Source organism: Saccoglossus kowalevskii, chromosome 1, assembly GCF_978046115.1.
Source record: "Saccoglossus kowalevskii chromosome 1, keSacKowa6.1, whole genome shotgun sequence".
Taxonomy (NCBI): domain Eukaryota; kingdom Metazoa; phylum Hemichordata; class Enteropneusta; family Harrimaniidae; genus Saccoglossus; species Saccoglossus kowalevskii.
In genome coordinates, this window is record NC_140641.1 from 21,774,625 (window position 1) to 21,791,979 (window position 17,355).

General features: G+C 38.1%; 1 protein-coding gene across 3 annotated transcripts in view; it reads left to right on the forward strand.

Moving 5' to 3' along the window:
* The first annotated feature begins 793 nt into the window (after positions 1-793).
* Positions 794-17,355, forward strand: part of LOC102803185 (sodium/potassium/calcium exchanger 4-like) — a 40,248-nt gene continuing 23,686 nt past the window's right edge. For all 3 annotated transcript variants that reach the window (XM_006815698.3, XM_085499806.1, XM_085499807.1), the window contains exons 1-3: positions 794-1,159; positions 11,640-11,830; positions 16,873-17,070. In XM_006815698.3, coding sequence (XP_006815761.1) covers positions 11,644-11,830; positions 16,873-17,070 — 385 coding nt within the window. In that variant the 5' untranslated portion in view covers positions 794-1,159; positions 11,640-11,643. The remainder of the gene's footprint in view (positions 1,160-11,639; positions 11,831-16,872; positions 17,071-17,355) is intronic.

A 17,355-nucleotide genomic window follows, 5' to 3' on the forward strand; every position in this document is an offset into this window, starting at 1 on the left:
AAAGAAAGTGATCACTAATTACGAGGAGCAAATTAAATATTCACAACTGTCTTTTGTCAATGTTTGCAAGTATACTAGTATTTGAAGAGAAGCTTTTCGCGGTTCGAATTTATTAAACTATTCCCTTGGTTAAACGAGGCGCCAATCGGCCAGATTAATTAGTAGTCGTGCGTCGCGAACAGCTATTATTAAAAATGTTGACGTTGAAACAGTTGGATTTATATTGCAATAACACCCCCAACCAAAACCACCACTTGCCACACGGTTGTGTCTACCACCTGATGCGCGGTTGTATCATGACGCACACGGGTGCTGAATTGTACTTCGTGAAACGACTGAATGAAATAATGTAGTTGCCAACTACCGATCGCTATTTGATTAAGTGTCCTGGGGGGTATTTCAAGGAGTGAAACGGTAGCTTGCCAAGAGCGATCGATATAAGAAAAGAAAGGAATACAATAACGCATATCGACCCGCGAAATATATGTACGTCAGTGTTGTACCAGTCTAGCGCCGCCGCTGATAACAGTAAAACACAGAAATGGAAAAAAACAAACCGGGAAACAAGTATACATTGTTGCATGAGCTCCACGTAAGGGAATCGCACTCGCATACAGTAAAATAATGTTTATTGATATTTATCTACGAACATTTCATTTGTGTTTTACTGAAGCGTCTGAGGGGAAAGGGCTTAGGAACACTGTTTGTATCTCGGCTGTCCTTATCTGCTTGTGCTTCTATTACGCCATGCCACGTGACAAGCTGACCAATCACAACGCGCCGTTCTCTCCACTGTCCCCTTCATGGCAACCTTTCTTTCAAAGTACCGTGGATTAAAGCTAGCCGTAGAATAATGCTGACTGTTCGCACGAAAGCCAAACGCCGGGTATTGTGGAGGCGACGGTCTAGATCTACAGCTTTCCGCCAGTTCCCTCGGATTTAATGACTTAACGGAGAGTACTGTCTTTAACAGCAACATCGTTGCGTGTCGGAATAGCGGTTATAATTTAGGAGGGCATTTGACATTAACTTTCCATACGGCGTATCGGAAAGTGAACGTATATACTGGGACTGTACTACGTATACGGCAGAACGGCAGACTATCGCATTGATTCGCGTGTGTGTGTGTTAGGCTATGTCCGCTAGCGGCAAAGCATAGGTAAGTCGGATAGTGTTTAATATTTCACCTTTACACGATGTACATAGACTCGGCGCTGCTAAAATATAATACCTAACACCGTTGTTTTCGATTCGATTTCAGTCAGACGTAAAGGCTTTGTTGATACTACAAAAGCCACTCAGAGTACGGCAAAGCATCGTCTGTAGAGTTCGGTGTAATATATATTTGGTTTGTCATCCAGTAAACACAGCTCCGGTTTCTTGATATCTCAAGGAGTTGCCAATTAATCACCAGTTGCTTGTAATTGTCGCAAACGTCGTTGAGCAGCTGAGACAAAAATTAAATAAACCGATCTAGTCCCGTTTGTGATGCGTATTTATTAGATCGAGTAGTGAACTTGAATCATCAAGTTGATGTATATATTTAAAGGTCTTTTTAAACATTGATCAGTGAAAGCAACGACCAATAACATTGAACCTGGTGTGTTGGACGGTCACCGTGACAAAAGCCTTACACACTGACCCCGTCGCCCCTAAATAATAACCCGGCATAACCTGACATGAACCCAGACGATATCCAAGCAGTATTCACATTTCATACCGCCAACCATAATTCTGACGCGTCTCGTCCAACACCCCTTCTGGCTTCGTACGTATGAAACGCATTCTCCGTGAAGCAGGTCGCATGTACAGTGAGTACACTGGCAAATCTCTTTCGGGCCCTCATCTCTGACTATGGGATTCGAATGAATAAAAAACACATCCTACGCCGTAAGATGCGTAGAGTTTTTATTTAGTAAGCAGGGAAATATGATAGGGTCTCACAGTATAATTGACATTCCACTCCTCGTCAACTAAGTCAGTGAAACGTATTAGTTGAGCTATGTACATTTCAAAACATCGTCATGCTCCGCTATACCACCATGACTCGAGACCGCTTGTCTGAAAATAATAACGAGATAAAGGATATTAAAATGTTTTCGTGAAAAGATCAACCTTCCGACTATTTCACACGAAGCAAAAATCTAATAAATAGGTCTGGTTGTCTAAGCTATATTGCATGATCGTATCCATATTTGCCCTGCATTTAAAGCAAAAAAAAAAAACAATCAAAAAATGTCTCGCTCATCGAACGAGGTAGATATGGGCTGGGCGATTTCGTATTGCATATAAATGTTCGAGGCTTGAAATAATTGATTTTGTAAATATTGACACGTCCTATTATAACTATCAGCGGTTTCATTGCAACTATTAAAAATGAAGCTTTCACGTACTACTATACATATATATTGCACGTAAAAAAAAAACTTCTTGACGCTATTCGTGTGAACTCCATACGTATTTGTAGATACGTGTTAACGCTGTACTCTGCCATACATTACCGTTCTCGACAGCAACGTTATTATATTATAGTGCTTAGTGATGAAAGAACTTTAACGTCAATGCAACGGACCCATGGTCGCAACATTCTTTCGCGGTCTTGTCGGAAATCCATGCTACAGCAATTTTTTTCATCGTTTTTCAACAGTTTTGTTTCCGACTTTGTTTTTACTGAATATTTTTAAACTTGTATCTTTGAGAAAATATCTAAGGCACATTAAATTGCAGCGATATCGTTTTCATTGGTCTTGATGCCTTGTTGTATTTCAACTGTTTTGCCATCGTCCGTGACTAGATTGTCAAACAAGGTATATATGCGTCAAATGAAATTCACTATACGAAGCATATGAGATAATTATTTGCTACGGCGGTTTCGTGGCCGACAACCGCCATTTGCACGGAGGAACTTTGAAATCACGTGACTAATAATGCAGGTTGCCCCAAGTTCAATTGAAAATATGAAACAAAAATCTGTTTTAAAAATTTTGCTGATCTAATCAAACACCAACACACCAGGACACGTGGTAAAATCAATTTTCCTACTCATAAAAAAATCATAAATGAAGTTTCCATCCCCACGTGACCTAGTCCAAACACTAACTACATTTGTGTGGTTGATCAATTATATGCCCCCGGCGGCTGAACAATAAAAGAATCATCATAATTGTCTGTTTCACCCATATGACGTCAGACTTATAGATAATACTTCTCAGCGATGACACAAAAAGGTATAATATTGGCTAACGTACTAGTATTCATTTTTTCCCGTGTACGTTGTTTTCAAATCGTTGATATCGTGGTAACCAAGACGCTTCTGTCGTCATAGTATCGCTAAGAGGTTCAGTCATCCATTCATCTTATAGAACCCCGGTAAGAAAGTGAGACAATGTAATTATTTGGCGATCGTTAATTCCCGACTCCTATGTCACCTTATAATACTTCAGAATTTACAGCGTTATTGGGAAAAAAATGAATACCTGACAAGAAACGCGCACGCCGAAAGGTGTTTATTTGGTTGTCATGGCGACGAGATAAGAAATATGGAAATAAATAATGCATATTTATTGAAAAATAATCGTATTCACAACACAATTTAATAAGACGACCATACAGCACACTCACACACTTTATTTAATGAAATAAATTGATAGGAAAGGTCCCTGTTGAAATTCACACACGCGATTACGCTCAAAATAAACCAAAATGACAGCAGGCTGTTCAGCGAGTGTACGTTATGATACTTACACGATACCGTGACGCCGTAACGACGCTGTAATGTACACTTGTCCCGGCAATGACATGTACACCACTTTACTAGCCGCCGTCGCGCTCTCCAAGTGAACGTGAACTCTTCTAATCAAATCTAGTTTACTAGCAACAGGCCGTGCAAATGTCAGAACAATGTTCATTGCGCGTAACTGCTGGCGTGAGACACATCGTCTGCCTGACTCCGGGTGGTACTTTTTGTTTTCCGCAAATTAAATAATTACCAACAGTTTATTTACCCACGGTTTTGTGTTATTTCACTAAAGGATAATATTAAATTGTCTGAATGCTGTTGAATCCTCGACTTTGAATATGAAGAAGAAACTAATGAATAATTAATTACCGTCTTTGTGCATATTGTGCCATGTACGGCCGTCAAGATTAATATTGATTTCCCCGGCCGACATATTCGTATCTAGGCAACAAGGAGTGTATTGTATCAGTTCATTACCTTATATGCGTGAATGCCCCCCAACGCTGCGTAATGATTACAGTACGTGCATGCATCGTCACAGCTTTCGTTTCAATTACTTGGCGAGAAAAGTCAACTAAATTATAAAAAATAACACTTATTTTTTTCAAATAATACGTAACGGCTTTCTGCCAGTGATTCCCCGGCCGCTGTGCTGTCGCCACGTGGAGGTGAGCTCTACAACCTGTTTATACAGCTGGTATATCATATTGATATTCGATGTAGTACGCGCATAACATGTTACGGTAATAGTTGATCTACCGCTACATGAGACTGGATTGCCAGTATGCGGAATAGAAATCTCCTGCCAGTTACGCTCCAGTCCCTCATCACGTGACCGAGTATTATTTTACAAAATAAAAATTAAAATACAATTATGCTCATATTTGTATAATAATTGTATTATTCAAATGGTAACGATTTCATAGATTCTGCATAAATAACGTGCCGACCTCTGGTTAACGATCCTGTTTGCCATCAAGCTGATAAACCATAAGCACAGACCAACATCCATGCTAGGAATAAATGAAAGCTCTTTCGCAAGTAATTGCGGGTGCTACAATGCAGATAACACGTATATGTATATATATATATATAACGCAGGACACTCGTTGCTATGAAGCGTGGGGCGCCAAAGAATAAACCTGAACCAAAATGAAAAAAAAAATCCCGTTTTAATCACGCCACCATACACGCCGGGGCAACGAGTGGTTTGGCAATTCCCCCCAAAATAGCAGTAACATTAACTTGAAGCTCAGCGGGTAAGGGACGTGGAGCCGTCGCTATTGTTGTTATCGCTATTGTCAGTTTCTCTTTTTATTCCGTCCATTGTTATACTATTGTCTGTTTCTCGTTTTGTATTATCAATTGTAATGCTGTTCGCTCGGACTGGCTCAGAGTTTTAAATCACGTACGATGAGACATTTTGTTGGCGATTCTTTATTTTCGAGATATACGAGTTGTTCGTAACTTCGTAAGTTGTCAATGTTTGCGTCCAGGGTATAGGTCGGGTCGAACTAGTGGTCTTATATTCGTGACAAGCGCTGGACCACACCGTAGTTCCTTTTGAGACATGTCCATGTACGTATGTCACTAAGTTCACTGTTAAGGAGGTCGAAGTCCAAATGTAGGAGGTTGAACATCAACTGATTATTGCAACTTGCAATCAAACGAACCAAAGAGAATATTGAACAAGTGCTCCCCTATAAACTGTAGTTTTTGTTTTTGTTTTAAAGTTTTGTTTGGTGGATGGAAAAATGACGACTTCCAAACATTGAAATGTTTGTGTAATTAACTACATTTTGTTTTCAATAATGGCAACGATTTTGACTATTGTTCATTTTGATTGTGATCCAACATTCGGCCGATCACAACACCACAAGTGTACGGGGACTTTTTCAACTTGATCGACAGGGGTCCAGTGAGTAAGTTGCATATTTTTTACGGTTTCATTTGCAAATGGACAGTCTCCTTTAGAGGTACTAAACTTTGACAGAAACGGCGTTAGACTCTGATATAATGTGTTTATTCTTCCAATTTCTAAAAAAAGTGTTGTTGTTATTCTTTTCTCCATTTCTATGGGTATTGTTCACGATGTCATTCTATGGTGTCCTTAAAACTTATTCTTTGCTGAGAACTGATGAATCGAGTGCCACGGTCCTTCACAGGCTTGGCTATAGCGACAGACAATACGCTTGTTGGTGACATCACACCACTGTTATCGTGCCACGTTTGTCAACAGCGACGGAAAGACTCACTATTCCGAGCAGACAATAATATACAGAAATTCACCGTTATGTCCCAGCCATGTAGTGCTAAATCTATAAACATCGCGTTGTCAAATAGAATGTTTCTTTGACTACGCACCCCTCAAAAAAAAAATATATATACCAGGAAAGCGTGTTTAAAATTGTAACACTCTGTCAGGGTGTCAGCCGTATATGGGGTTTATCCCAAGATATGACAAGGCACTAATCGAGCTTCTTGCTAAGAACCACTCATGCGTAAACAGGTCTCATCAACAATACACGCCGTTGTGATGCCATGCTGTGCTCATGGCAACATATCATTACACCAGTCCCATTGTGTATCTCCCAAGGTACGCATGTGTGTATATGTGATCAATGCACATGTATCACACTATTCTTAATTAATGAGCCTATCAAAACACGTGATGATCTATTTTCTGTTATTTATCAGATGAGCCAATAGTTGTCCCTACAATCAGAAAATGAAGCAAAACTTGCAGTTCGCAGTCAACGAAACGAACAACATGTATACGTATATACAATTACTCATCCTACGTTACCGTTTGTTGCATATCGTGGTGTCCATGACAACCAACGTAATCAAGAATGGAATTCGACATGTAGGATATAAATATACGAATTGAGCGACTCTCGGCCACACATATACTTAATATTTTATTTTAACGTTATTGCACGTGCGCGTATATTTAAACTTAATCGCGACTTGCCCAACCCCACCTATCCAGTTCCTTAATGTCGCATCTTTATACAAATCACGCGTGATCCAAGATTTGTTTTATATCGTGAGGTCGTTGTTGTTCCCTTGAGAAGATAATTTTGACTATAATCGGCACTGATTCCCAACATTTGTGCTGTGGTATCCAATCAATAACACTACCAGAAATTCCATGAAAACTGAAGTAAATGAAATATTCTGTCAATGAACATCAATACACAACCAATAGAGATACTGAACCCCTGCATATTACCCGTTCAATCTGCCCACCGTGACGTGCCGTTTCGCCACTGCCAACATAGTGACAAAGTCCAGTGTGGTTTATTATCTCACTGCCAATGTCAAGGACGTGAAGGTTTTCACAGAACCAGTAAACGACACATGTCAGTCGAATAAATGTGGAAATCATCTCGTTGCTATAGTAATACATCATTTGCTGCCATGGTGATAGACCATATTGCTTCATTGTTAGTTCATTATCCGTACACGAAGCATGGCCGTAGCTAGCTTTTTATTTGGGTCAAGAATTACGTACAAGAAGTCACGGAAATATGTTTTTTTTTAAATAAATCTAACAAATTCTAACACACCACGACCCTGTAATACAAGTTAGAAATTACTTCATCTAAGGGAAACAAATCCTACTGTCATCTCGCACAGGTTGCCATAATGCTATTAACAGTGTATACTTGGGCACTTTTCGATAATGTATTTTTCGAGTAAAAAGCTTGTCTGATGGTGTATTATTAAGTCTTCTCTGGCATACACTGACATATGGTTGACCAGTTGCCAATACATCAATGCCTACAGCGTTGTTTTCTATTCGTTGCGTGTATACATTCATCATTGCGTAATTTCCTTAGGTATCATCATCATCATGCTGCAATTTTGTTCCAAAAAGACATTTACATATATATAACGTGTTTGAATTGGTGGGAGTACAAGCATGCTACTTATACGTTGCCTCAAATTGGTGTCCACCTGAAATCACTCAACACTAAACACGTAATAAATTAAATTTACAAAGCGGTTCTTGGACCTAGTATGGGGGAAAGGGTCATTATATTGCCCACTGGCCTGTTGCATACCAAAGCGGGCAATTATTGATGATTGTCAACCGCTCAAGATGTTGATGACACGCCGGTACACAGTGCCGTATTCCACGATCTGCACTCGCAACTTTAACATCGATTCATGCGTCTGACAACGTAATTTACATATAAAACTATTCTAAAAAAATCCTTTTTTAATTTGAAAAATCCCAGTGTGGGGACATATATATACTGTTATATATAAATTTACTATAAACCCTCATTTAACTGTGGATAAATCATAGATTTGAAGACTTCGGTTTTTCTTTTTACTCGTCCAGGCCATTTAGCTCCATGCCCAGACAGACCACTTAATACACCACGGTAATCGGTCATCTCACCTCATTACCCCCAAGTCATTGTAAAGGACAATAGATTACTTTCCCTCCTCTGATTGACGTTATCGCGGGTTTTGTGAATGACCTACGGATTCTTTAAACCCGTGAACAAATTGAGTCGTCGAAGGTTCGTTTTTACGTAGCATTGGACAGTATTGTAGCACATTGATACCTGACTATATTGCTGTTGTAGTTTCAATTTAAGATGCCCTTAAAATAGTCAATGCGCTCTTGAAGAAGTACTCGAATAGTGGAGAGCGCCAACCCTGCGATAGCTTTCACAAATGAGGTAGCTATTTCCATGGGTCACGCCTTCCTAAAAGCGAAGATCAAAGGTGAATTGGAGAGAATAAACAACGTACTAACGACAATTGCTCCTTTCTCCGCGCGTCTGAGTAACCCCGGCAACCGAATCAGAGCGTGCGCGCATTGTCGAATCTCCGAACACAACCAGTACAATAGGCCATTATGGCTGGCTGTATTTGTGGTTCACACTGTAATTAATTATCTTGTACCAAAGTTGTATTCGCGATGAACCACTGATTGCAGCGCTGCTAATATTAATGTGTTGTTAACAACTGGATTAGTATTCACGTTTAAAGACCGTTGCTGTTAGGTAAGACATGATGATATGTATATCATATTTGTTTGTTCAGGCTGTGTGCATCGTCGAAGTGTTCCATTCGGACATCGTTTGCGAAATGTTTGATAAACTGTTGTGGGGGTAATTATATGATTGTAATTCAACATTGTTTCCACCACCCAGTATAATTACGTCCATTTCGTCCACCCCTGCATACATGTATACGTTTTTGTCTCAAGATGAACCGGGGCTTTTACCGGGCTGGTGAACCACGCACTAGGATCGTCTAATCTCCCTATTCCTCTCTCTGTTATTAAACCACCGCCCACTTTTATTTTTGCGAAAGATCCCCCAAGTTGATAGCACAAGTCAACTTTATTTTAATGTTATTGTGCTGGTAATGTAATACACACTGTTAGCGATTATAAACGACAATTCAATTAGTACATACACTATGTCACACATTTTCTCACGCAATTGTGCACTTTTATAGTTCACATAACTTTCTAATAACTAAAATTTATTTGTCAAAAAAACACGAACATCTTTTTGTGTATAGAAAAGTCCATACAACTCTGCTAAATATAATCCTATCACCTTGTAAAATAAAAAAAAAAACTTAATCGAATCTTTCGTTTTTCTATAAGAAAATTACAATTACTAAAGTAAAACGTGAGTATGCAGTTCGTGTTCGCTAACGTTGTTCGGTGTTCAGCGGCGAACCCCGCGTCGAACGTTAGTACGCCCAAGTACGCACGTGGCGCGCTTGTACAGGACTGTTTACTTTGCGTGATAACGCGTGTATACGGTATTCCTGTTTATGTTAGAAGCAAGTGTAAGTGTATAACCATATCAACACAAGTCGCTTCAAACTATAACGCCATCATGGAATAGATGCATGTTTTCTACCAGTGACGAGCACTCGTCCCGGGGCTCGATAACACGCGTAAGCATGACCATCAGTTGGGACACCTGTGTGGTATTGATAATATATAGTATACCTATATCAAGCATCAAATGGGAATACTATCAAATCTGTTTATTCCAGAGTTAACATTATTTTTCCATAACTCATAATTTCTTGTTTGCTGGAGGTATCGCAATAACGTTATCTATAATGGATCAGATATAATTTTTGGGTCGTGATGAGAAAAAATGTCGTTAGCAGGAAACAAATGTGACGGTGTTTAATTCGGTTTTATGTTGGAAATTGGCCTTTAAGTGCTCGTCTCCTTTACTGAAAAATAACTAATCAATCATTCAACGTCGTCTATCTAATTACAGCCACAAATTCATTACCTATATTGCTCACTGTTTAAACATACGACAAACTCCGCGAGGATCAGGTGTTTTTTTTCTGTTTTATGATTTGAATCTTTGAAAACATAAATTTGAAGACAACAGCAATTGTATAATCGCATCCGATCTTGTGATTTGTACTGATAGGAATCTGAAAACGCTTTGACGGGTCAGGCAGATATTAGTAGTTCAGCGTCTCATCGCGCATTTCAATCAATCAATTCAACAAGCAAGAAAGTTATGCATCTCATTAAAATAACATCACGGAAGTCCAGCTAGATGCGGTTGTGCTCTTTTAGTGGGCTGAGGTATTTTGCAACAACATGTACGACTATACACAGTGGAACCCCTCTTAATAATACTGGTTAACGCGAAGTTGAAACGGAAATACTGATATATTTGATATTGTTTTTTCCCCCTGTTAATATCGTTAAAAATGAGAATGACTATTAAACGAACCAGATTATCATGAATTTGAATTCACTGTTCTTGAAAGCTCCAAAATACCCCGGTATCTTTCGTAGTCCGCTACTTGAGGCTACACAAAAGTATTGTATAAACAGAACATTGTGTGAAGTCGACGAATCATATGATATGCACGTTTAAACAACTGGAGAAAGCTGTCGATAAATATAGTATATAGAAAATAGTAGGATGTAATCGTAGTAATCATTTGAGATATACGTAGGTAGTGGCCGTGAAAGCGAAATTGCAGCTTCTATCATGATTTGAGTCGGAAGTGATCGTGTCTTAGGATGACGTTCAAGGTTTCAATGCTCTGTGCAAAGACGATCGAGCTGTTCATATTGAATATCTATTTGCTATGACGATCAAAATATTAATAACAAATAACTTCTTTTGATGTAGAAGAACAACGTAAAGGAATAAATGAGTATGACTATGTTTTGAGTAACATTGACAACCGTCGCAATGCTCCTTAGTTGTATTATTAAGTAGCAACGACATCCGCCGATATGCGTGCGTTGTTGTATTAGTCGTCCATAGCAACGCGACAACATTTGCTTAACTACAAACAACTAGGGAGTACGGCGCGATTATGATGTGTAGATGGCGTCGATCGATGGATGTTGAAAGAGCAACAAGAAATGTAATATTTTCTTTTTTCCCCATGGTTTGAGACTCACGTAGGAATATACTTATACTGTTAAGAATGGAGATAACATGTGTCCCTTAATTAGGCGGGATTTGGGGTGCGACACGTGAGAACCACTCTCGAAGAGAATGCGGCTGAATTTGTGTTGCGAGCTTTGAACGTAATTTTTTCCCCAGGCTTCGCTCAAGATATAACAGCGACCAGGATGAAACCACCGTTGGTTTACGGCACTGAAATAGCGCATGCGATCATTAGATCGTAATGTCACGTGGTTTTATTCCAGGCAAAGGTAGTAGATAGAGATTATGTACAGAAGCTATAGGACATCATGATATGTAGATATATTCACGTCCGGAGTACTTCCTTTAAAACCGACCTACATGCAATGGATGGAGACAGCGTTCTTCATCCGTTTTCGTCTTCGTCAGTGATAACATATCTCTTGTAACAATTAACTAACAGAAATTTTTTTTGTTTTTTTTTGTCCATACAGAGAAATGAGGTTCGGAAGAGTGAGGCCGAGGCCCCGTTTTGGCAACGGCGAACGCCAGAAGGAATACCGTGAAAAGAAGCGTTATTTAGCTAACGTGATACGGGTATCTTTGATCGCTGGATGCGTGGTTTCCGTAATTGCTTGGTCGTCGTTATCGGCGAGAAATTTTGACGAAGGCGGTTCATACGCAGGTAAGTGTCCATTGTCACAACACGTGTGGAGTTTGGGGTTTGTGAACATTTTTAAACATTGTCGCATTACCGCTATTACGTGAAGTACTATCAAACTTGTAACCAATGATATATAACATGGCAACAGACTAATTGCCATAAGCGAACATATATCATCAAATTATTGTAGTAATGAAAGTGTTTGTAGTCTCAAAACGACGTAGAACAAATGGATTGATTCAAGTCATCGACATCCTAAAAAGGTCTGTCATATTTCTAGAGAATTAGACTGAAATGTAAATGCGCCATCTTGGTGACACTGGCACATTGACCCATATCATTCGTTTGCCACGCGACGCTACACACAACAAACAGTTATGATAAAACGATGACAGGTTCTAACAACCTTTTATTTTCAATATATAAGAAACTTAAAGTAATTTTTAGTCAAAATTATTAACGACCCAAAATACTGATTTCAAATTGTCATAAATCATTCAATTTGAAAAATAAAATGCTTAATTATAAATATTCATATTTTGATTTCCCGGTAGTTGAACAATAATTAGCTTCAACTCACGTATCACCCACCATCTTGGTACTCGTCTCTGAAACTCACCTGTGCCACGCGACTAATTTAATGTTTACCCACACTTTTAATTTGAGACTAGCACATCGGCGTCTAGGGTAGCAATTTACTTACTTCAGGGTCTCGCATTTCTCAGCTCATTGAATGGGTGACATGTATCATCAATTTGTATCTGTTCAAGTTTGTTGACAGCGTGATTGCTATGACGACCGTATCTATTAATTACCACACTGGGATAATTACGTTAATGTTTTGACTACTTATCTGCATGTCGGGCGATGACAGCTATCTTTCTTTCGTGTCTTCAATGTGGACGTCAGTGTGTCACGTATAAACTTGTCTACTACCTACATCCGGGTTCTGTTGACCAACATGTACTGGTATCGCGCCGGCGTACTGATGTGTTTCTAGTGTACCAATATGGGAAAAAGAGAGTGTTAAATTCTCTAAGCGTTTGTGGGGAAATTGGCGACTTGACACAAGCAATTACCTTGAATTAATTAATTAATTATAATTAATTATAATTAATTAATTAATTAATTAATTAATTAATTAATTAATTAATTTATTTATTTATTTATTTATTTATTTATTTATTTATTTATTTATTTATTTATTTATTTATTTATTTATTTATTTATTTATTTATTTATCGAAAACTCTGCGAATAATTTCATTGCCGACTTGGACATTACGTCATTCCGCCACTTTTAGGGCCTCTTCATAAAGGTCGTGCAATAGAATACATTCTTGCACTTTGAAGTGTCTTTCGTAGGTCACACTAAGAACTTTGCAAATATTGTTTCTATTCAAGTACCAAGTACACAATGTTATGCTTGGTCGTCGTATATGTAAACTCAAATTGTACGTTTTGTGTTCACCGTGACCGTGACCACCTCGCTCACAGTTTTTCACACTCGTTTGGGACGTTGTTTGTTATTTTCAAGTTTGCAAATAAAACAGGCAAAAATGAGACAATGTCGAAATAAATTAAAATGCATTGTAAACAACGAAAGGTTCTGTAAAGTAATGTTTTTGGAGTTGTTCCAACTGTCATTAACGTTCAACAATCGATATGGTTGGACGGGTTTGTGGCGAAATCACTCTACCGTGAAGGCCATCGGCGATAAACTGGGATAAATAGTATTTCCCGTGAAAATGGGATTAATATAATTAACCAAAATTACGTGCGATAGTGTCGATGTAAACTGTACTTGGCCTTATTGCCAATGGCAATTTATTACACGCGCGAACGCATTACCAATCGACAGATACATTCAAACGTAGATGCCGAATTTATAACCACTTTAACATTATACGTATTTGTCATATAATAGAAACACACGTTACTGTCAAAGCAGGCCCCGGCGGCCATTGAGTGGGATGGGTGCGCAATATTACCTTTAAATCACAGCCTATATACCGGGTTAAACAGCGATGAACTTTTCATCACCATGATCGCAATTTGATTCATTCCATAGTTACCGTAGATCTTTACTGCAAGAATATAGGTATGACGAAATATAGTTATGATAACTGGTGACTCTACAACTCGTGTAAATGTTTAAGGGATATATATGCAATTACAATGTTTTTAGTTATTTACTTTAAATGCTTAAGATGTAAAAAACGTAGAGACCTTACATACAGAGACGTTAATAAGTATTTTACAAGCTCCGAATCGCTATTCGCTCGGTCCGTTATAAGTGCTATAAAGAGTAACATTTGCCATTCAATCTATTTGCAGCAAGATTATAACCAAATGATGGGGTTCCCCCCCATTAAAAGGGGCCGGTATGTGCATGTCATCCCCAACCTCAGTAATTCAAGTTGCCCCGAACACAAAGCACGTTTTCATAATCTAACCATAGAAGGGACACGACCTCTCAATCTGGCTCACCAAAACGGCTGAAGACAAAAGGTGTACGTTGCTTACACAATGTTGTCATGGGTTTGGAGGCAACAATTGTCGACTGTGTCTTGGAATGTATAAACTGAATCCCAACAGCCACCCTGAACGAAAAATAAAGCTTACTCTAAAACCAAAGGCAAATAACACCTCGTTCAAGTTGACGTCCCTGACTAAGTGTGCGTCAAGGTGCAATGTTGCTTGCACACGATGCTCAGATGACAATATTTGTTTAGTTGCCCGAGACTCTCGTCAGTTACGAGCGAGTGTTTGGATGAGATTAACAATCGGGCGCCATCATTGTGGCATGATGGGCGTATAATAACACGTATTGATATTAGGAACAAAAGCATATTTCATCTCGGGTTTAGGTGACTCACGAGCGTCATCACCAACATTGCAACAATGGACATTTAAATATGAATATATATCAAGTATAGAATGAATAGATTAGCTAATAGAATGTTTAAGTGTGTGTAATTCTATAGTTACTGTAGAGCATGTCGAAACGTTAATATTACTTTCTTGAAAACATATTCATTCAAACTCCACCACGAAACAATCCCATCATCGCATAATGCATACTACTTCAGCCAACTCTTTGATACTTCTCGTGCCCCACTGCCAAATAGAAACTTCCTGGCACCCGTCATGGTCTAGACCATCCAAACCCAATGACTACTGCTTACAGCAGCACCTTTCAATGAGTGTGGCGTGGGAGATCACGTGACTGAATCATGATGGCGCACTGATTAGAGAGTATAGTTTCACCATGAATAGTAGTCCGCACGGGAGCACACAAGCACATTTCCGAACGACCACCTGCATATAATATAATATAATATAATATAATATAATATAATATAATATAATATAATATAATATAATATAATATAATATAATATAATATAATATAATATAATATAATATAATATAATATAATATAATATAATATAATATAATATAATATAATATAATATAATATAATATAATATAATATAATATAATATGATATGATATAAATATAATATAAATCTTATCAGGGTGCATCAGGTGCCACGATTGTTGATTAACAATCATCCTATTTGATACACAACACTCTTATATTACAATATTTAAATATGTCAGATCGTCAATCATCCATTGAAGGAGACTGTACTGTATTCAGTGCGTGAACAATTTTAACGAGAATATTAAAGTAATTATAACGACAATCATTCATCCGTGACATACTAGTAGTTATTCGGTTCCCGCCATTGAACATTGTAACTACTATATATAGTGAAAAAAACATTTGGTTAATTACACAATTAGCGCAAATTGTATACAAAAGCAAAAAAAAAACAATGTTCCTATTTACATTTTAAACCGGAATAAAACATTACATTTTCTTTTGCTCTTCGCCCATTTCCTGAAATACACAATAGTAAATGTGGAACCTTCGAGAGTTGTTCGATGTAAACATACGTCTTGATATTATATAAAAATGGTCTTCACGCTAATGCGAATTAGTGGGAATACTAGAGAGTCCGTCGTAATATAGCTGACTTGTACATACTGAATGTACAATTAAATCTCTCGAACGACTGTTGAATTAAATGAGCTTTCGATTTACAACTGCGTGCTGTGATCAACCAACCGCATATATGTGTATTAAATATAGAGTCGCCGCCATCTTGGACTGAAATTGACCGACGTCGTAGTCAGAGCATGGTCAGAGTGAACATTTTCCAAACACTCGCAATTGATTTTTTAATTTAGACACCAGCTGAATTGAATTGCCATTAACAATGTTATATGTATTTACTTTGCATATTGACCATGACCCAGGGTATTATTCGCTAAAGATCGCGAGTTGCCAATCTCACGCATTCTCAGAGTCGACGGCGTTGTTGCTATGGCAACTATTGGCAAACATCAACTCACATTACACTGTTCATTCAATGGACTGACAATATTAGATAAAAAAAATCGCAGTGTCCACAGGACAAAAATGATGTATTTATTAGTATTTTTCCACATTTCGAAATGATACGTTTTTTTTTCACGTTTCACAGTTAGTGCTGTTTGCTCGAGGCATTGTGGCGGCGAACAGGGTAGCTCTCAGTGAAACATGCCAAACGCAACTATTTACAGCCACTGACTTTATCACGTCGTGCAGGGACGTGTTCATGTGTTTGGGCAATACAAAAAAAACAAAACACAACAGTTCGTGCATTGTCTGAATCACGTCGTCCCCCAATATAATCCGCATTTCACATTGACGCAGACACTTTCTCTAGCTCCGTGTGTACGCATATAATAGTCACGAATTCACTATTGTTATTTTATACCTAGTAAAACCAATTAAAACTGTAACGGTGTTTAATATACTAGTATTAAAATACTCTGTACTGGTCTAATTTTGAGAAACATTATTCCACCTCCTAAACCAAATGTTTTTTTTTAATAGGGAAAACAAAAGCGAAATTATTGCAACCCACAAAACGCTGTTTTTCTATTTTTTTCACACACACAAACAATAAATAAATAACTAAACACTGTAATTGTTTTTATTGTTTGCAGACTCGCACTTTTCGTCTCGAAGCTTGCTCCAGTCGACCGATGCGGGCACGACGTCATTTTCAAATGTATCAACCGAATCACCGCCGTCATCGTCATCCTCATCTCATGTATCATGGGAAAGTTGCGACTACGAATCAGCACACTATGCCTATTTGTGGGTCATATTGTACTTAATAATAGTTCTTATCATCTTTGTAGGTAGGTGGTATTATTTATATGTTATATTGGTGTAATCGCGAAGTGGCGCACAGTTTCTAACTACTGTAAAATACTTAACAATTTTAGCTGGAATTGATTTTCACTGAAAGGACGTTTTGGATGTTTTGTATGGAATTTATTTTCACTGATTTTTGACAAGTTGAATTTAAAATATAGGAAAAAAGGTGTGTTCGCTGGATTTTATTTTCACTGAATCATTCCTTCAGCGAAAATTAATTTCAAGCGAAAATAAAGTATTCTACAGTACTTCGTATAGTATGACGC